The sequence below is a fragment of the Monodelphis domestica genome, chromosome 5 (genome assembly GCF_027887165.1).
Source record: "Monodelphis domestica isolate mMonDom1 chromosome 5, mMonDom1.pri, whole genome shotgun sequence".
Taxonomy (NCBI): domain Eukaryota; kingdom Metazoa; phylum Chordata; class Mammalia; order Didelphimorphia; family Didelphidae; genus Monodelphis; species Monodelphis domestica.
Window position 1 is genome coordinate 296,874,608 of NC_077231.1, and position 17,474 is coordinate 296,892,081.

The 17,474-nt window shown below is 43.6% G+C and overlaps 1 protein-coding gene across 15 annotated transcripts in view; it reads right to left on the bottom strand.

The window, feature by feature from the left end:
• Positions 1–2,724: 2,724 nt before the first annotated feature.
• THRB (thyroid hormone receptor beta) overlaps positions 2,725–17,474 on the bottom strand; it is a 468,459-nt gene continuing 453,709 nt past the window's right edge. For 14 of the 15 annotated variants that reach the window (XM_056800353.1, XM_016426467.2, XM_056800351.1 and 11 more), the window contains 2 exons: positions 14,301–14,559; positions 2,768–8,586 (listed from right to left, as the gene is read on the bottom strand). In XM_056800353.1, the coding sequence (XP_056656331.1) occupies positions 8,345–8,586; positions 14,301–14,559 (501 nt within the window). In that variant the 3' untranslated portion in view covers positions 2,768–8,344. Of the gene's footprint in view, positions 8,587–14,300; positions 14,560–17,474 lie in introns of all 15 variants that reach the window. The other variant, XM_016426469.2, reaches the window with a different exon arrangement.

The window sequence follows — 17,474 nt, forward strand, 5'->3', positions numbered from 1 at the left end:
ATAAGGAATTTACGAATACACTTACACCCAAGTCCTGGTCATTTGGATCTTCAGCTCCATCGAACCCTGTGTGTGACTCAGAGCAATACAGAACAGACACCTGCAGACTAAATAAGAGCCCTGCATGTTAGTGTATTACTATCTATCAAATGCATGCAGAAGAAATTGTGATGAATAAGATATAAATTCATCTAACAGCTTTACTAAGGCCAAAGCTTCTTTCTGGCACGGTGTTTTCTTAATCCATGGCTCTCTGGGTGTTGGGAGCCCAGGAACCCAGGGAGATACTTACAAAGGTTGGCTATAGCTCCTGTGCTAAATCCATGATCAGATTCTCAGGGTAGGATGTAATAATGTGTTGTCTGATTTTTTTCCTGAACATTCTAACAAACCTAGCCTCCTTCAAGGCTTAGCTCAAATACCACCTCAAAAAGGACACCTGTCCCGATCCAAGAGTTGCTAGTGCCCTTCCCTTAAATCTCAGTGATTACTGCTTATTTACAATTCTCTCTCTCTCTCTCTCTCTCTCTCTCTCTCTCTCTCTCTCTCTCTCTCTCTCTCTCTCTGTGTCTCCCTCCTTTTCTCTCTTTCTCCCTCCCTCCCTCCCTTATTTTTCTCTCTCCCCATCTCCTTGTCTCTCTCTCTCTTTCCCTCTCTCCCCCATCTTCCTGTCTCTCCCTCCCTCTCTCCTCCCCATCTCTCTTTCTGTCTCCCTCTCTCTCTCTCCCTCCTTCTCTCTCTCCCTCCTTTTTTCTCTCTCCCTCCCTCATTTTTTCTCTCTCTCCCCATCTCCTTGTCTCTCTCTCTCCTTCCCTCTCTCCCCATCTTCCTCTATCTCTCTCCCTCCCTCTCTCCTCCCCACCTCTCTCTCCCTCCTTCTCTCTCTCCCTCCTTTTCTTTCTCTCTCCCTCCCTCATTTTTTCTCTCTCCCCATCTCCTTGTCTCTCTATCTCCTTCTCTCTCTCCCCTATCTTCCTGTCTCTCTCCCTCTCTCCTCCCCATCTCTCTCTCTCCCTTTCTCCCCACCGTCTCCCTGTCTCTTTCTGTCCCTCTCTCTCCACTGCCTTTTCTGTGTAGATGTTCTTTCCCCCCCATAGAATGAAAGGCCCTTGGGGGGCTTTCTTTCTTAAACATGTGTGTCCCCAGGCCCTAGCACATTCTTAGTGAATGAAGCATGATTTTGATACCTATAATAAGGTACAAATCAGTCAAATAATCCAATGACTGCTTCAATAAACTTTGGCATTTAAAAGCTGACCTTGAATAGGGTCTTGCTTTGAAGGTTAACTTCTTCTGGTGCTTGTTTTGGCTTTCCCCAAATATGCAGGAGCCCTCCCTCAGTGTAAAGGGAATCAGGAATGAGGGTGGATTAAAACACCAGACCTCACTAAGTAAGTATTCGAAAACTATGGCTGACTTGTAGAAGTCTGTGACAACTTGGAGACACTTGACTCATCCTTCTTTGTCACATCTCCTCCATTCTAGGTCCTCCGGCCAGGGTTGTTGCAATCCAGATTAATAATGTAAAACTGACTGAAGCAGCAGTACCTCCAGGAAATGGGAGTTTTAGGTTTTGCTAGTGGAACTTAATACCTGAATGGAAAGAATGGAGTCTCACTGGGCTTTTGTCTCACCTGTGAATTCAGGGAGCTTCCTGAGGTGGGAGCTAGGGTTCTCTCTTGGTTGAATGTTTCTTTTATCTCAAAGGAAGAGTGCCTTTGCTCTTGTCTGGTATATATTTTCCTATGTCTGCTTTCTCTTTTGCTGTTTGGATAAATGAAATTTCTTTGTTTAAAAAACAAAAGGAACAAAGAAAAGAAGTAAAGACTTAATTTGGGAAGTTTTATCTTCCCTTGGTTCCCTTCATGTTCAAGCTTTAATACTTTTCCCTCAGATTTTCAATTGTACACATTTGTCTACCTGTTGTCTCCTCTGTTAGACTGGGAGCTCCTTGAGGGCAGGAATTGACCTTTGCCTCTTTTTGTATCTCCAGTAATTAGCATTGTACTTGGCTAATAATACAGGCTTACTAAATATTGATTGGCTAGACTGGTTTAGTTGTGTCCAAGCTTGGGTTTCCTAGTGCCTGAGGCATCACAAGGACAGTCAGATGTAGAAGGATTAATATTTGGAGAGATATGACTCTGTGTCATCAGTGGTAATGTACGTGGTACAGTGGTAATTTTCTTCAGAAATTATTTGGAGAACAGTTGGGATGAGAGGTTGAAAAGGGTGCCTGGACCAAGCAGTCCCCTTTCCCTGTGATCTTCTGCTGGGTTGTACATGAACATCTACCCAGATGCCCAGTCTTTGTGTTTTCTTTCTTGATTATGTCTAGACTACTAACTTAGTATGGTCCCTCACCCTAGCTTTCAGGAGTCTGATAAAGCCTTCAAACTAGGATTTTCAGTGTGAGCATTTATGTTTTGTGAATGGACAAATGCCATAAATCTGGGCTTGATTTAGAGTTCTGTTGATTCTCTAGACTCAAGAAAGTAATGGAAAAATGTTAATAAGGCAAATTAAATTTATGTGTCAGGTGTTTCAGAAAGCCAGTTGTTAAACATTTACTAGAACACTCTGTCCCATCAACACACCCATTCCTTTCTGCTCCATTGACCTCTCTGGGCTCACCAAAAGACTCCAGCTCAGGGTTGTAAATGAATGAATGAATGAATGCCTTTGGGCTTCTATCCCACCTAATTAACACGTTGCCATTTGAGGTAGCCTTCATATTATTTAATAAAAAAAGAGACAGGAAAGGTGATCAGTTATAAGCTTTTTTCTTTCTTTCTTTCTTTCTTTCATTCTTTTCTTTTTTTTAGAATTTAAGCTTACAAGTTTATCTATGCCCACTATATTCATAATTACATTTTAATATCTGCATACAAAAGCTGTGTAAAAATTCATTTTTCCCCAAATATACAAATTTTCTCTTTTGGATAGTTTAAAACATTTCAATCACAGATTTTTTTTCTTTAATATACTTTTAGGCTGAAAAAATATTACCAATCTAGCATTATCACTTAACACTGTTTGCAAAAAAAAAAAAACATCATCAAAGACTGAAAAGCTTGCACTCTAGCATGGTGATTTCTCTTGATTTCAGGGCACGGAAAGGGAACCGAGGAGGGCTGTTTGCTTTAAGGAAAATTTGGTTCTTGAAAAATGCCAGGTTCAGAAGGGGGGATCCAAAGAGGAAGGAAAGAGCAGGAAGTCGGCTCGTTCATGCCCTGATGTAGTCTTCTAGTCCAACGTTACCTGTGGAATTCGAGTGTCTTTTTTCTGTCTGTCTTCCATTGTGCTCAGTAATACCAGAGTTCTATCCATGGCCTGGCAGGATACAGATGTATCTTTGATTGTCTTCTGCATAAGAAGGGTTTCGCTTTTTAAAAAATAGGTAAACTGTGTGATGGAGAGACACAAACAGCATATTTGAACCTGCACGATATTGCTTCTGAAGGCGACGTACGATGTCAATGTGGAGACACAAGAGAAATTCATACTTTTTGCATCTGCAAACATTGATATAGCACAGGAAAAATTCCGTGATAAGGCCAAACCTTTTTTTTTTAAAGTCTATTTTGTGTATGTGTGTATTTTTATGTTTTAATTTTTTTTTAATTTTTTAAAGATTAAAAGCAAAATTTTCCATTGTAAAAAATACATACTGGGTGGCTTCTTACCTGGAAAATAAATATCTACATCACAGTATGATAAAATTCATTTTCTATAAAATTTAAATACCAATCATATCATCTTGCTATCAAAAGAAACACTACATTAATATTTCCATATTATTCAAATAACAGAAAAATGAAGAGCTTATTTGAAGATCCGATGGGCTTGGGCATTGGAAAGGGTGACATTATTTCAAATGTTTGCCTTTGCTCTCCTTCGGAAGAGCAAATATTCCTTGGTTGCTCATTGAAATTCGGTTAATGAAAAAGGTTTAGCCTTACAAATGCTGGCTACATTTCAAAACCAAAAGATTGATTTTCCAATTGATGATTCATGCAACTTAAGGTCAGTATGACACAACCAGATTAGCGTTCCACAGAATAAAAATACATCACTAACAATGACACATGTGGAGAGTGACCAGGAGCTCTGAAAAAGCAGGTCTGGGGAGCCAGGGACAGGGAGGCTGTTGGTGCTTCTATACCCAGGCGCGGGAAAGCTCGCGGTTAGCATGGTGGAAAAGGAGCAGGTTTCTAAAAATCCTCGGGCTTGGCAGAGTGTTCCTTCCCGTAGAATTAGCACATGGAAAACTGCATAGGCAAGGCTCCAGACCCAGATGTGCGCACATCGCAGGGCTGGGGCGGTGAAATCCGAAGCACGTCGCTAAGGAGCAAAGCTCACGTGATCACAAAAGCTCGGCCGTGGCACACGGCGTTTTTGGTAGAACCATATGGAAAAGAAATGAAGAGATCGCCATTTGCAGTGGGTTTGGAAAGGCTGCTAAGCTGATGAGCGGAAAGAGAGATCACACACACCGAACATTCCCCAGAGTGAAGGGGTTTATAAGGGAGAAGTCTGGTCCCACAGAGATCTTGGGATGGGTTAGGATGCCATCCTCGAAGGCAGGAGGAGAATTCTGTTCATCCAGAGATGTCTTTGAGCCCAAAGGTCTGGCATAAGGGGAAAAAACCCAAGACGAGCCCTCACAAAAATGAGCTTTCATGGGATGGAGTACCCAAGAGTGATACACAAAGACTGGGACTGATGTGTTGTGATCATGACTTCCAAAGCCTGCTCCTTTGCAAAGGTATCCATCTTCATGGGTAGATGGCCAGCCAGACTGATTTAGGCATAAGATCTCAGGACGAAGCCCGTCTAGCTATTGTCAAATATTCTCTTCTCTTTGTGCTGTGTTGTTGCAGCCCAAACGTGCTTTGTTTTGGGTGTTCACACCAATGGAGGCATGGGCAATCCACAAGGACTTTCCATTTTGCGTTAGACTCCACTTTTCTTTTTACATTACACATAGGATCATAGAGTTAGAGCTAGCAGCGACTCTAGAGGTTACTGAGTTCAGCCCCTTCATTTAATAAGGAAACTGGGACCCAGAGAGGTTAAGTGACTTTTTCAGGGCCACACAGCAAATATAGGTGTGATTTTTCACCTGGAATTCACTTAGAAAAGTAATAAGGTTAGATTGTGTAAAAGAGAGAATCTGCAACGCATGCAAAGGACATTATCTCGCCTTGCAAATTCTCTTACACAATTGTGAATAACTGATGTTGGAAGAGCTGGGGACCCACCCAGTTTCCCCATCCTGTCCCTCTCCTGTAATTCATTCCAGTTCTTGGATAGCCTCTCTTGGATTGGTACAAGTTTTATCTTCTTCCAATCCTCTCCTGGAGCAGAGCGAATGGACAAATGTTTCTGTGGCAAAGAGGGAGGTGCAATGTCGACTGAGCAAATATTCAAGGAGGCTGCCTTGATGGATACAGTCAACACACCTCCAAAAGGAGATTTGTAGAGAGAGGATACATTCGGCCAATCTCTGGTTAGATAATGGAACAGGGACGGCATGGGGTGTCCTAAACGTCTTAGCTTAAAACCTTTAATAGTTTAAAACGATTCAGTACCTAATTAAACTTTAATAGCTTACAACTGCGTGAAGACTCGATTCCTTGGTGCAGTTGGAGAATTTCCACCTTAACGTCTACTCTTAACGTAGCCCCTGTGCTTGCATCTCAACGCTTGGTTGGCTCATTCTCAATGATTTCCTCTTTTCCTTTATCTCCCGTGACTCATTTCTCTTCTATCTGGCTAGTCAGCACTTTTCCTCCCTTATTCCCAAGGGGGACACCCTGGCCCTTTCTCCTATTGTCCTTATAATTAGTTCACATACTCTGTATTAAAAAGGAATGTGAATCAATACCATCACAGTGACTTCTCTGCTTATAAATGGAAGGCTGGTCTAATGGAAGGTGTTTGTAAGAAGACAATATTCTTTTTGAGACCTTTAAAGACCCTCCGGCACAACCAGGCCATTTTATAGATGAGGAAACAGGCTCTGAGAGGTCCTGATGCCCAATCTGGAGCACTTGCTGCATGGGAGTCTTTCACCCTTCCCTTTGTATGGATGCCCCTGTAGGGACCGCTTGGGCTTGCAGTTTCCAAATTTTCAGGATGGGCCAATAAAAAGATGAGTCTACCTATCACCGATCTATTGCATCATTTAGATAAATTCCTTAGCAAAGAATTCATTCTTGCCCAATTTGCTGGCATTCAAGAGATTAGAATGGAAGCTCCTTGAGGGCAAGAGTGTTTTATTTTTACTTTGGTGTCTCCAGTGTTTAACATGGAGTAGGTGCTTAATAATGACAGCTCAGTAGGATCAGACATCACAGCATCATTGGATTTAGAGATGGAAAGGACCTCGGAGACCATCTAATAAAACTCCGCCATTTTACAGAAGAAAGGAAGTCAACATAACACTTCTGCATGCTATTTCCCACACATCACCTTTTCTTCTAATGATTTTGGGGCAAAGATGAATGGCCTATAGGTAGTTCCATTCTGAATATCATTCTGGAGCAATTTTATGAGAAGAGAAGCCAGGGAGAGATGGAATTTTATCTTTGTCTGGTAAAAACAACCAAACTGTTAATGTCTATTATGTCCCACAGTCACAGGGACTCAGGGGAAACAGTGTCAGTGAGAGGAGCAGCATGGTATAGTGGAAAGGGCATGGATCTAGAGCCAGAAGAGCTGGGTTCAAATCTAGTCTCAGGTGCTTACTTCTTGTACGGCATAGTGGAGATCCAATGGATCAAGTACAAAACAAAACAAGAAACAAGCAATTTTGTGTTCATGTTCTTCCAATAGATTTTAAGTCTGGAAAAAAAAGCAACACTATGACACACTGGCTCTAAAGTTAGAGGGCTGAGTGTTCAAATCCTACCTCTGACACTTTTTGTTGGTGTGAATTTTGCGAAGTCACTCAATTTCTCTTGGCTTTAGTTTCTTCATTGGTAAAATGAAAGGTGACCTCTGAGCTTTCTTCCAGCTCTAGATCTGTGATCCTATGATAATATGCATTTCCCAGAGTCATGGGATGCCTTCTCTAAAGGACCAGTTTACAACAGGACCACTGGCTATCTCATGTTTCTTCCGCTTTGAAGGTAACTACCTAATCTCTTTCCTTGGAACACTTCCTCAACCAGACTCAGACGGATACTTTACAGCTGTCTTTGGTTAGAAGATTTTATTGGCAGGGAAATCTGTTGCCACTTCAGCCAAGACCACCTCCCACTAGGCATTGTGGGTACACAACTTCAGTGATGACATGTAGGAGCCACCACCACATCTTCATTTGGTATCTCAGTTGGGTTCATGTTCAAGTTTCCTTCACCTCTAAGCACACCATAATGGTTTCCTCTTGAGAAGTACCATTCTATGCATGCTGCATCCTTGGCATACATTTCCAATCTCCTCGTGGCCGTCAGATCCCTTCTTTCCTCCATGATGAACACCACTGGTTCAATAAACCCATCCATCCCTTTGAGCCACTCCCAGCATGGAGCTTGACCTCAAGCATCTGAAAAGCATCACCCTGAAAGAAGTATCTCACTGGACAGAGAACCAATATCTCCGTGGTCAACAACCCAAGTGGAAAAAGTGCTGGATTTCGAGTCAGAGACCTTGAGGTTTACATCTCAGTTCTTTCACTTAATGAGTATGTGAGTCTAAACGCATCACGTAACCGCTCCAGGACTCAGTTTCCCCATATGCAAAATGGAAGGATTAGAGGAAATGATTTCTAAAGCCCTGCTCCAGGTCTATGTTCCCATTGGGGCAAGAAGAGGATGGATGTCTTAAGGACATGAGATAACGTAGACCAACTTGGGGGAGGGCATGGACGTGGAAGCTACATTCATTGCAAGATTTCTTTGTGCCCTACAAAACGGAACCTGATTGAGAAAGTCCTTCACTAAACCAAGACCACAGAAGGTGCCCTTAATTTTCTGCAGCTTCGCTTTGTATCACCATCGACTGGGGCAGGATGGACGCTGGTGATCACTTAGTGCTGGTGAACGTGTGAGCTTTCTTCCCACATCGCTGTTGCGCCATTTTCAGAACATTCGCAGCCGAGGACCGGAGGACGGTCTGCGATCGTCACAAGTACCCACATTCGGGGGACATTTTCACCCGTGTACATCAACGTGAAAAAAAAAGCCAACCAGGACTTCCCCTCCCAGCAACAACAACCACAATAGTCCCCCCTCCCCAAGGTACAGAGAAACACGGACGGCGGGCGGGCGAGGCAATGGAATGGAATGACACCCCATATGTAGCGCTGCCAGAATTGTGAGAACCAGACCAGTCCTGCTCAGTCCTCAAACACTTCCAGGAACAGAGGGGGAAAGAGTTCTGTGGGGCACTCCACCTTCATGTGCAGGAAGCGGCTGGCATGGCAGGCGCCAATCATCCGCAGGTCCGTCACCTTCATCAGCAGCTTTGGCCAAAAGTGTGCAACGTGGTGTTTGCGGTAGTTGATATAGTGTTCAAAGGCCAGCAGGAAACCCTCCTGACACTTCTCTATCCTCTCCACGCTGGCAAGCCCGGGGCGATCTGAGGAAGGGAGGAAAAGAGCTGAATGGGAGAAGAGAGAGGGGACGAAGAGGAGGACCTAGAGTGGGGAAGGTCCTTCTCAGAACGACTGGGCAGGTCCTCAGTTTCCCCATATGTAAAATAGGGATAAAATCTGTCATACCTATTGCATGAGGTTTCGTGAGGCTCCAATATCCAAGCAAGGCAATTTATGTGAGGTTCTTTGCAAGGACAGAACCCTAAAATATATGTATTGTTTAATCTATGGGGACTGGTGGTCTTTAGAGTAGGGATGGGAATTCAGCTAGTATTAGGAGGTTCGTCATATCTGACTCTTCATAACCCCATTTGGGGTTTTCCTCTCAAAGAAAATGGGGTGGTTTGCCATTTCCTTCTCCATATCATTTGACAGATGGGAACACTGAGGCAAATGGGGTTAAGTGACTTGTCCAGGGTCACACAGCTAGTCTGAGGTCAGATTAGAATATAGGAAAATGAATTTTCCAGACTCCAAGCCTAGTGTTCTATTCACTGCACCACTGAGCATCCCCTTAGTTAACGCTAGGAAAATTAATAAAAAAAAGATCAATAGAATGTATGAGCAATTTATTACCTTTCATGTACTTTAATGTGTCTCTCTGAGTCAGAATCTTTCACTGCTTTTTTTTTTTTTCAGAGAGATTGGGTAGCACAATGGCAAATAGAATCTGACCTCAGACATTTATCAGCTGTTTGACCCCGGGCAAACCACTAAAACTCTGCCTGCCTCAGTTTCCTCATATGTAAAATGGGGACTGGAGTATCTATAACATATTTACATATTAATTATATATCATATATAAATAATGTATTATATAAATAACTTCATAGAGTTGTTGTAAGGATCATATTTCACAAGATATATAAAATTCTTTGCAAAAACCATACACCATTGGCTTAAATGGCGGCAGCAGTGGTGGTTATTATTACTGCTTTTATGGTTGGCAACATCATGTAGCCTAGAAAGGCAAGAAGATCTGAGTTCAAGTCTTGCATCTGACACAGAGCTGTCCTGTGACCGCGAGCAACTCTGCCAAACAAGAAAATGTAGTCTGCATCGGTCCTGTTCCTATATCTTCATCTAGCATTCCTTCGAGCCCTAAAAGTCAAGGTCTAGTCTTATGTCTCCGCTGGTGCCTTCCTCGACTCCCATGGACGGAGACGTCATTTCTATCCAGAGGAATCCCAACTCTATGCATTGGGCCTCAGTGGAGATGTCTGAATTCCCTTTGTCCACATCTGACTACTTATTGGATCAAGCACCGCGTATCCAAAGGGAGCCGTTCTCTTTGGGGTCAAAGCCTCCTTCTTCCAGACTTCCCTATTTCTGTCGAGGGAGGCACCAGCCTTCCAGGTGCCTCCTCACCTGCTCTCAGCTCACCCCCTCAATCAGGGGCCAAATATTGTCCCTTCTAATCCCCCCCCATTGTTCTCATCCATCCCCATCTCTCTCTCTACTCAATTCCCCAATTCAGGTCTTTAGCATCTCCTGCCTGCACCATTACAAGAGCTTCTAAACTGCCCTGAAGTCTCTACATCCATTCATCCTCCTTGTAGCTGCCAAAGTGACTTTACCAAAGCATAAGTAAGTCGAAGCATGTCACTTCTCTCCTCAATAAACTCCAATGGCTCCCTATTGCTCCTAGCAAAGGAAAGAAGGAAACAAACACTTGTTTATTCATTTATTTTGTATAGAACCATGACTTTCTATCTTATTAAAAACCCGAAGACAGAAGGGCAAGGGCTAGACAAACCGGGTTAAATGACTTGTCCAGGGTCACACAGCTAAGAAGTATCTGAGGCCACATTTGAACCCAGATCTCCCTGACACTAGACCTAGTGTCCTATCCACTGTGCCACCTAGCTGCCCCATTATAAGCATTTATTAAATACCCACAATATGCCAGGCACTGTGCTAACTGCTTTATAAATATTAGCTCTTTTGACCTTCCCAAGAATCCTGAGAGGTATCTGCTATTATTATATTCATTTTATAGGCAGACAGAGGTTTGGTGACTTATCCAGGGCCATGAAACCATTAAGTGTCTGAAGCCAGTTTTGAATTCAGGTCTTCCTAGAAAATAAACCCTCCTTTTGGCTTTTAAAGTCTCTCACAATGAAGCCTTTGCTCTGGCTTTCTCCTGCACTCCTTCCCTCCTTCCTTATAGCAGCATCTCTTAAAACTCTTTGTGTCTCCTTCAAAACTCACTGTTAAGGTAGAAGCTGGGTAGCTCAGTGGATAGAGAGCCAAGCCTAGAGATGAGAGATCCTGAGTTCAAATCTGGTCTCAGACACTTCCTAGTTGGGTGACCCTGGGCAAGTCACTTAACCCCCATTGCCTAGCCCTTACAGCTCTTCTGGCTTGGAACCAATACAGGGCGGCAGATGAGGGTTAAAAAGTCTTACTGTCAAATACTGAAGCCTTTTCTGATTGAGCCAGCTCTCAGGGTCCTCCCCTAATATGTATTAATTTTGCACACGCCTATAATTAATCAATGAATAAATATTTGTAAATCACTTACTAGGTACCAGGCACTGCCTAAACTCAGAATACAAAGGCAAAAGTGAAATGGAATCTGCCTTCAATGGGGTTACACTCTTATTGTATATATTTATTGTCAATCAATTGTTTCCAGTTGTGTATGACTCTTCTTGACCCCATTTAGGGTTTTCTTGGCCAAGACACTGGAGTGGTTTGCCATTTCCCTTTCCAGCTTGTTTTACAGATGAGGAAACTGAGGCAAACAGAGGTAAGTTACTTGTTCAGGGTCATAAAGCTATTAAGTGCCTGAGGGCAGGTTTGGATTCATAAAGATGAGTCTCCTTGATTCTAAGCCCAATGCTCTATCCACTATGGCACCACTGAATATATATATATACACACAATGAACACAAGTGACTTGTGGGAGAGACCATGTTCCCCAGCAGCTGAGGGGATCAGGGAAGGTTTCAGGGAATAGCAATAGGTGGTGCTTGAGCTGAATCTTGAAGATCCCTAGGAATGGTTATATGTTCATAAGGGTCTCCTACGATAGAATGGAAGCTTTCTGAAGGCAGGAACTATTTCATTTTTGTCTTGGTATTCCTAGTTTCCAGCACACTCCCTTGGACCTCATGGATGCTCAGTTTATTTTTATTATTATTAACATCTCTCTCTCTCTCTCTCTCTCTCTCTCTCTCTCTCTCTCTCTCTCTCTCTCTCTCCTCTCTCTCTCTGTCTCTCTCTGTCCCTCTCTGTCTGTCTGTCTGTCTCTCTCTCCCCTTCTCTCTTTCTGTCTCTCTCTCTGAGTCTCTCTGTCTGTCTCTGTCTCTCTGTCTCTCTCTCCCTCCTTCTCTTCTGTCTGTCTCTCTCCCTCTGTTTGTCTGTCTCTGTCTCTTTCCCTCTCTCTTTCTGTCTGTCTCTCCCTCTCTGTCTCTGTATTTCTCTCTCTCTGAGTATGTCTGTCTGTCTCTGTTTCTCTCTCTCCCTCTCTTTGTCTCTGTGTCTGTTTCCCTCTCTCTGTCTCTCTGTGTGTTTTTGTCTATCTCTCTGTGTCTCTGTCTCTCTCAAAAACCCTTACCTTCTGTCTTAGAATGAATAATAAATATCATTTCCAAGGCAGAAGAGTGGTAAAGGCTATTCAGTGGGGGTTAAGTGACTTGCCCAGGGACACACAGCTGGGAAGTGTCTGAGGCCAGATGTGGCCCCAAAGAGACCTCCTCTCTTTGAGTCTGGCTCTCTGTACACTTAACCACTTAGCCGCCCCTTCTGTCTTTCTCTCAAAGGAGTTCCGATAGACTGATTCTGGGACACGTCTCTTTCCTGATATCTTCTTTAGATTTTTCGATTTCATATTCATAGATAATCGTGAAAATGACTTTTCCCCAAGGATGGAATAAAAGTTTCAGGATGCTGATCATAATGGATGTGCCCATTGCCTGCTCTGAACAGTTTTCTCCTGCCCTGAATTTTCCCTCTCTGGTCTTAGTTACACAATGATAGCCTCGACATGACAATATTTAGACCTTAACTCAGTATTTGGTTCAATCAACAAACCCCAAATAATCAGAGCTGCCATTTACAGAGGGCTTCCAGGTGTGCCAGTGCTTTATGCACTCACTCTTATTTGATCCTTACAACAGCCCTGTTCCATGGATGAGGAAACTGAGGCCAGGAGGGAGAGAGAACAGGGACACCATGTAGCCATTGATGGTCGCACAGTCGTCAGTGAGCCAGGATTCAAACCCAGACCCTCCTCTCCAAGTCTATCCCTCTGTCCACTCTGCCACCTCCTTGCCCCACTAAGGACTTCACTACCTCCCAAGGTGGCCCATTCTCTCTGTTATGGCAGCAGAGCCAGAGGATCTCGTCTCTCCCAGACTCAGCCTAAACTTCCACGTGGGGTGAGCAGAGACTACATGCTCTGGCAAACATTTCCTTTTGTTTTTTTTACTGGGTGACTAATTAAGGTCATGGTTTTCCCATAGTTCCCCTCCTCATCTCTGCCTCTCAGAAGCAGAGGCTTCCTTTAAAACTTGGCTCAAATTCTGCCTTCTACAAGAGCCTTTCCCTGATCCCTCTGCCTTCGAGATGACTTTCTGTCTACTCTGATGGGACTAGAACCCAGGCCACTGGGATCTTTCCATTGTGTTATGGTGCCACCAATGAGAATCCCAACCTTTGGTGTTCCCATGGAGAATTCCAATACAGTGTGAACTGAGGAGGCTTAGTCCTGTTTGCCTCAGTTTCTTCATCTGTAAAATGAAGGATGGAGAAGATAAGGAGAAGGAAATAGCAAACCAAATGGGATCCCAGAGAGTTGGATAAGACTGAAAAAGGTCTGAAAAATCTATTTTTATTTATTTTGTTAAACATTTCCAAATGATACTCTAATCTGGTTTAGGCTGCTCTTGGGGAGCCCGTGGACCCTTTTGATGTACTCCAATTCTCTCATTTGTAAAATGGGGGAAATGAGTCACAGAAAAGTGGAGCCTCTAGCTTGTGGTCACGCAAAGAGTGTGTAGGAGAGCCCTGTTTGATCCTAGGTCCTCTGCTTCAAAGTCCAGCTGCACCCTGTGACTTTGGAATAAGCATGTTTTTTTAAACACTTCCCTTCTGTCTTGGAACCAATGCTGCATATTGATTCCAAGGCAAAAGAGCAGTAAGGGCTAGGCAAAAGTGACTTTCCCAGGGTCACCCAGCTGGGACGTGTCTGAGGCCAAATTTGAACCCAGGACCTCCCTTCTCAGAGCCTGGCTGTCCATCCACAGAGCCACTGAGCTGCTCCCAAAATTAGCATTTCAATTTGTGCCGTAATTAAGGGCCATGTCAGGAATAGAATCTGGGGTTCCCGACTTTCTTTTGAGATCCTGAATCTAGAACAGTGTGTGGAATGGAGCATCCAGTCACTCTCATTCTCTAGAGTAGCCAAACAGAAGCAAGCAGGGCTGGACCGTCTTACTAAGTTGTGCCTCCTGGGCTGCCATGCCATTGGGTCTGCATGGGTGCCAGAGGATGGAGGCACACAGGGGGGAGGAAGGAGCTCTGTCTGGAGGCCATTTGGCTCGTGTCCAGTGGAACCATCCTATGGAGAATTTGGGGCACGAGCTGTGAAGCCACAGCCAAGAGGACGTGAACATTGAGGATGGACGTCTCTATGTACGACAGGAAGGGCGAGCGCTCTGTGGGTGACGGGGAGCTCAGTCAGCATCCTCACCTGAAGACATGAGCAGGACCGCTTGAAGAAGGGCCACTTCAGTGTCATCCAGGTTGAAAGAAGACAGTGACATGCCCAGGTCAAAGATGGCGTCAGACACCACCCCAAGGCCTCCGTTTTTCAGCTGGCCCCTCGTCACGGCCATCTCCCCATTTAGGGTTAAAGTCTCACTCTCGGGGTCATAGCGCACGGCCGCTCGGAGGGACATGATCTCCATACAGCAGCCTTTCAGCAGGATTATCTGATCTTCGCATGGCAGCTGGGAAGAAGCAGCCAGGATCAGTAAAGGAGATGTCAGCAACCCAACCAGGAACTAACTCAGTGACGTGAATGGAGGCGAGGGGCATCTGTCCGGGCCCCCTATTTTGCAGATTAGGAAACGGAAGCCCGGGGAGGTTCAATGATTGCTCAAGGTCAGAGGACTTGAACTCAGAGCTCATGACTCTAAATCTAGAGCTCACTGTACTGAATAACCCCCCCCCCCCCCAGCCATAAGGTATGAAGATTTAAGAAGGGACAGTTTTGGCAAGGAAAACCTTGGGTGAAGCTACAGTGGAAACTCTTATTTTAATGGTTTGGAAAATGATGCTAGTGGAATACTTTAAATCAAGCAACCCTTACCTTCAGTCTTGGAATCAACATTAAATATTGGTTCTAAGGTAGAAGGGCAGAAAGGGCTAGGAAATGGGTGTGAAGTGACTTGATCAGAGTCATACAGCTAGGAAGTGTCTGAGGCCAGATTTGAACCCAGGAACTCCCATCTCTAAGCCTGGCTCTCTATCCACTGAACCACCCAGCTGTCCTAGAACACTTATTTAGAATCAATAATTGCACTCCTAATGAATACTTCTGAAGCCCCACTCATACTTGGTTCAAGAGCCAAGAAAACCTTCTTGCTAGATATCTTTCCCTTTAAAAGCAGCTTTTAGGTAGGTCCTTGGTAGAGTGCGACCTAGAACCTGGGCAGGTAATTGTTACCAGTCCTTTGCCAAAAATGTTTTATTTGCTGGAAGGCAGCCAGAAAAGTACTGGAGGGATTAACTTGGGGCTACTCTCCCAGACTCTTCCTGTATCCTCATGAACAGGTTGTCTGAATATATATAGAGAACTTTGGCAAATTTATAAAAAAAAGTGATCAATAGGCAATAGTATGACAATTTTTGGATGAAGATCAAAGCTATATGCAGGCAAATGAAAAAATGCTCTAAATCACTACTGATTAGAGAAATGCAAATGAGAACAACTCTGAGATATCATCTCACTCCCATCAGATTGGCTAAAATGAAAAAAGGGAAAAATGACAAATGGTGGAGGAGATGTGGAAAAATGGGGACACCAATACATTGTTGGTGGAGTTGGGAACCCATTCAACCATTTTGGAGAACAATTTGGAATTGCACCCAGAGTTAAATGTATATTCTTAGTTTTCCAATGAGATCACAGAAAAAGGAAAAGGACCTAGAATTTGTTCCAGAACATTTTTGGTAGCTCTCTTTGGAGTGGCAAAGACCTGGAGATTGAGAGGGTGATCATCAATTGGGGTATTGCTATCCAAATTGTGGTATGTGTTTGGAATACTATTGAGACATGATGAAGTACTACTGTGTCATAAGAAATGATGAGCAGGCTAATTAAAAAAAAACTTGGCAAGAACTACATGGGATAATGTACAGAGAAATGAGCAAAATCAAGAGAACATCATATACGGCTACAGATTTAATACTTGAAGAATAACTTGGGAAAGTCGTCTTTGGAGAATGGGTCGAAAAATAGAAACATGAAAGACATAATCTGTATCCATGTATCTGTTTGCCAGATGATGCCTTCTATGAGGCAGAGAAGGGCTGAGATACTTGTAAATAAATTAAAATACTAATAATAAAAGGTTGATTGGCATAGATTATATGCTGTGAACCAGGGGACACCTAACACAGGGACTTCTCAAAGTATCTATATCTATATCTGTCCATCTATCTATCTATCTATCATCCATCTATCCATCTATCCATCCATCTATCTATCTATCTATCTATCTATCTATCTATCTATCTATCTATCTATCTATCTATCCAACCATCCGTCTGTCCGTCCATCCATCCGTCCGTCCGTCTGTCTATCTGCCTGCCTGCCTGCCTGTCTGTCTGTCTGTCTGTCTGTCTGTCTGTCTGTCTGTCTGTCTGTCTATCTATCTATCTATCTATCTATCTATCTATCCAACCATCCGTCCGTCCATCCGTCCATCCGTCCATCTGTCTGTCTGCCTGCCTGTCTGTCTGTCTATCTATCTATCTATCTATCTATCTATCTATCTAACCATCCATCCATCTACCCATCCATCCATCTACCCATCCATCCATCTACCAATCCATTCATCTATCTATCTATCTATCTATCTATCTATCTATCTATCTATCTATCTATCTATCTATCCATCCGCCCGCCTGCCCGCCCGCCCGTCCATCTGTCTGTCTGTCTGTCTGTCTGTCTGTCTGTCTGTATATCTATCGATCTATCTATCTATCCATCCATCCATTCATCTGCCCGCCCGCCCGCCCATCCGTCCTTCCGTCTGTCTGTCTGTATATCTGTCTGTCTGTATATCTATCTATCTATCTATCTATCTATCTATCTATCTATCTATCTATCTATCTATCTATCTATCTATCTATCTATCTATCTATCTGGCAAGCTTCCATGGATGATTTTTGGTAGCCCAGTCAGTGGATATCATAGTGAATTTAGATCAGAGGACCTGAGTTCAAATCCCCATTCTGGCATTTTTTAGCTGTGGTTGACCTTGGACAAGTCATGTTATCTCTTGGTGCCTTGTTGTCTTATCTTTAAAAAGAAGATGACTGTTCAGGTCTTCCAGCTATGAAGACAACTTTCCTATGATCTCCTCATTAGGAGATGGGAGCCTAAAGGTGGCCTGGGAGTGGAGAATGATCCCAAGAAGTTTCTGAGTTTAGTCCTCCCTTGACCAGGTTCCAAGACATAAATGGCTGGTGAAGGGGAACCATTCTGCTTTATTCTGTGCTGGTCTCAAAAGCCACCAACTTACCCCGTGCTCCTCTCCATTTAATTTGCTTCTGTGCCCCCTGCCAGAAGTGAAGGACTCACTAATTGGTACCTGCCAGGAACCAATTGCCCAAGAGAAACACAAACAAAACCAAA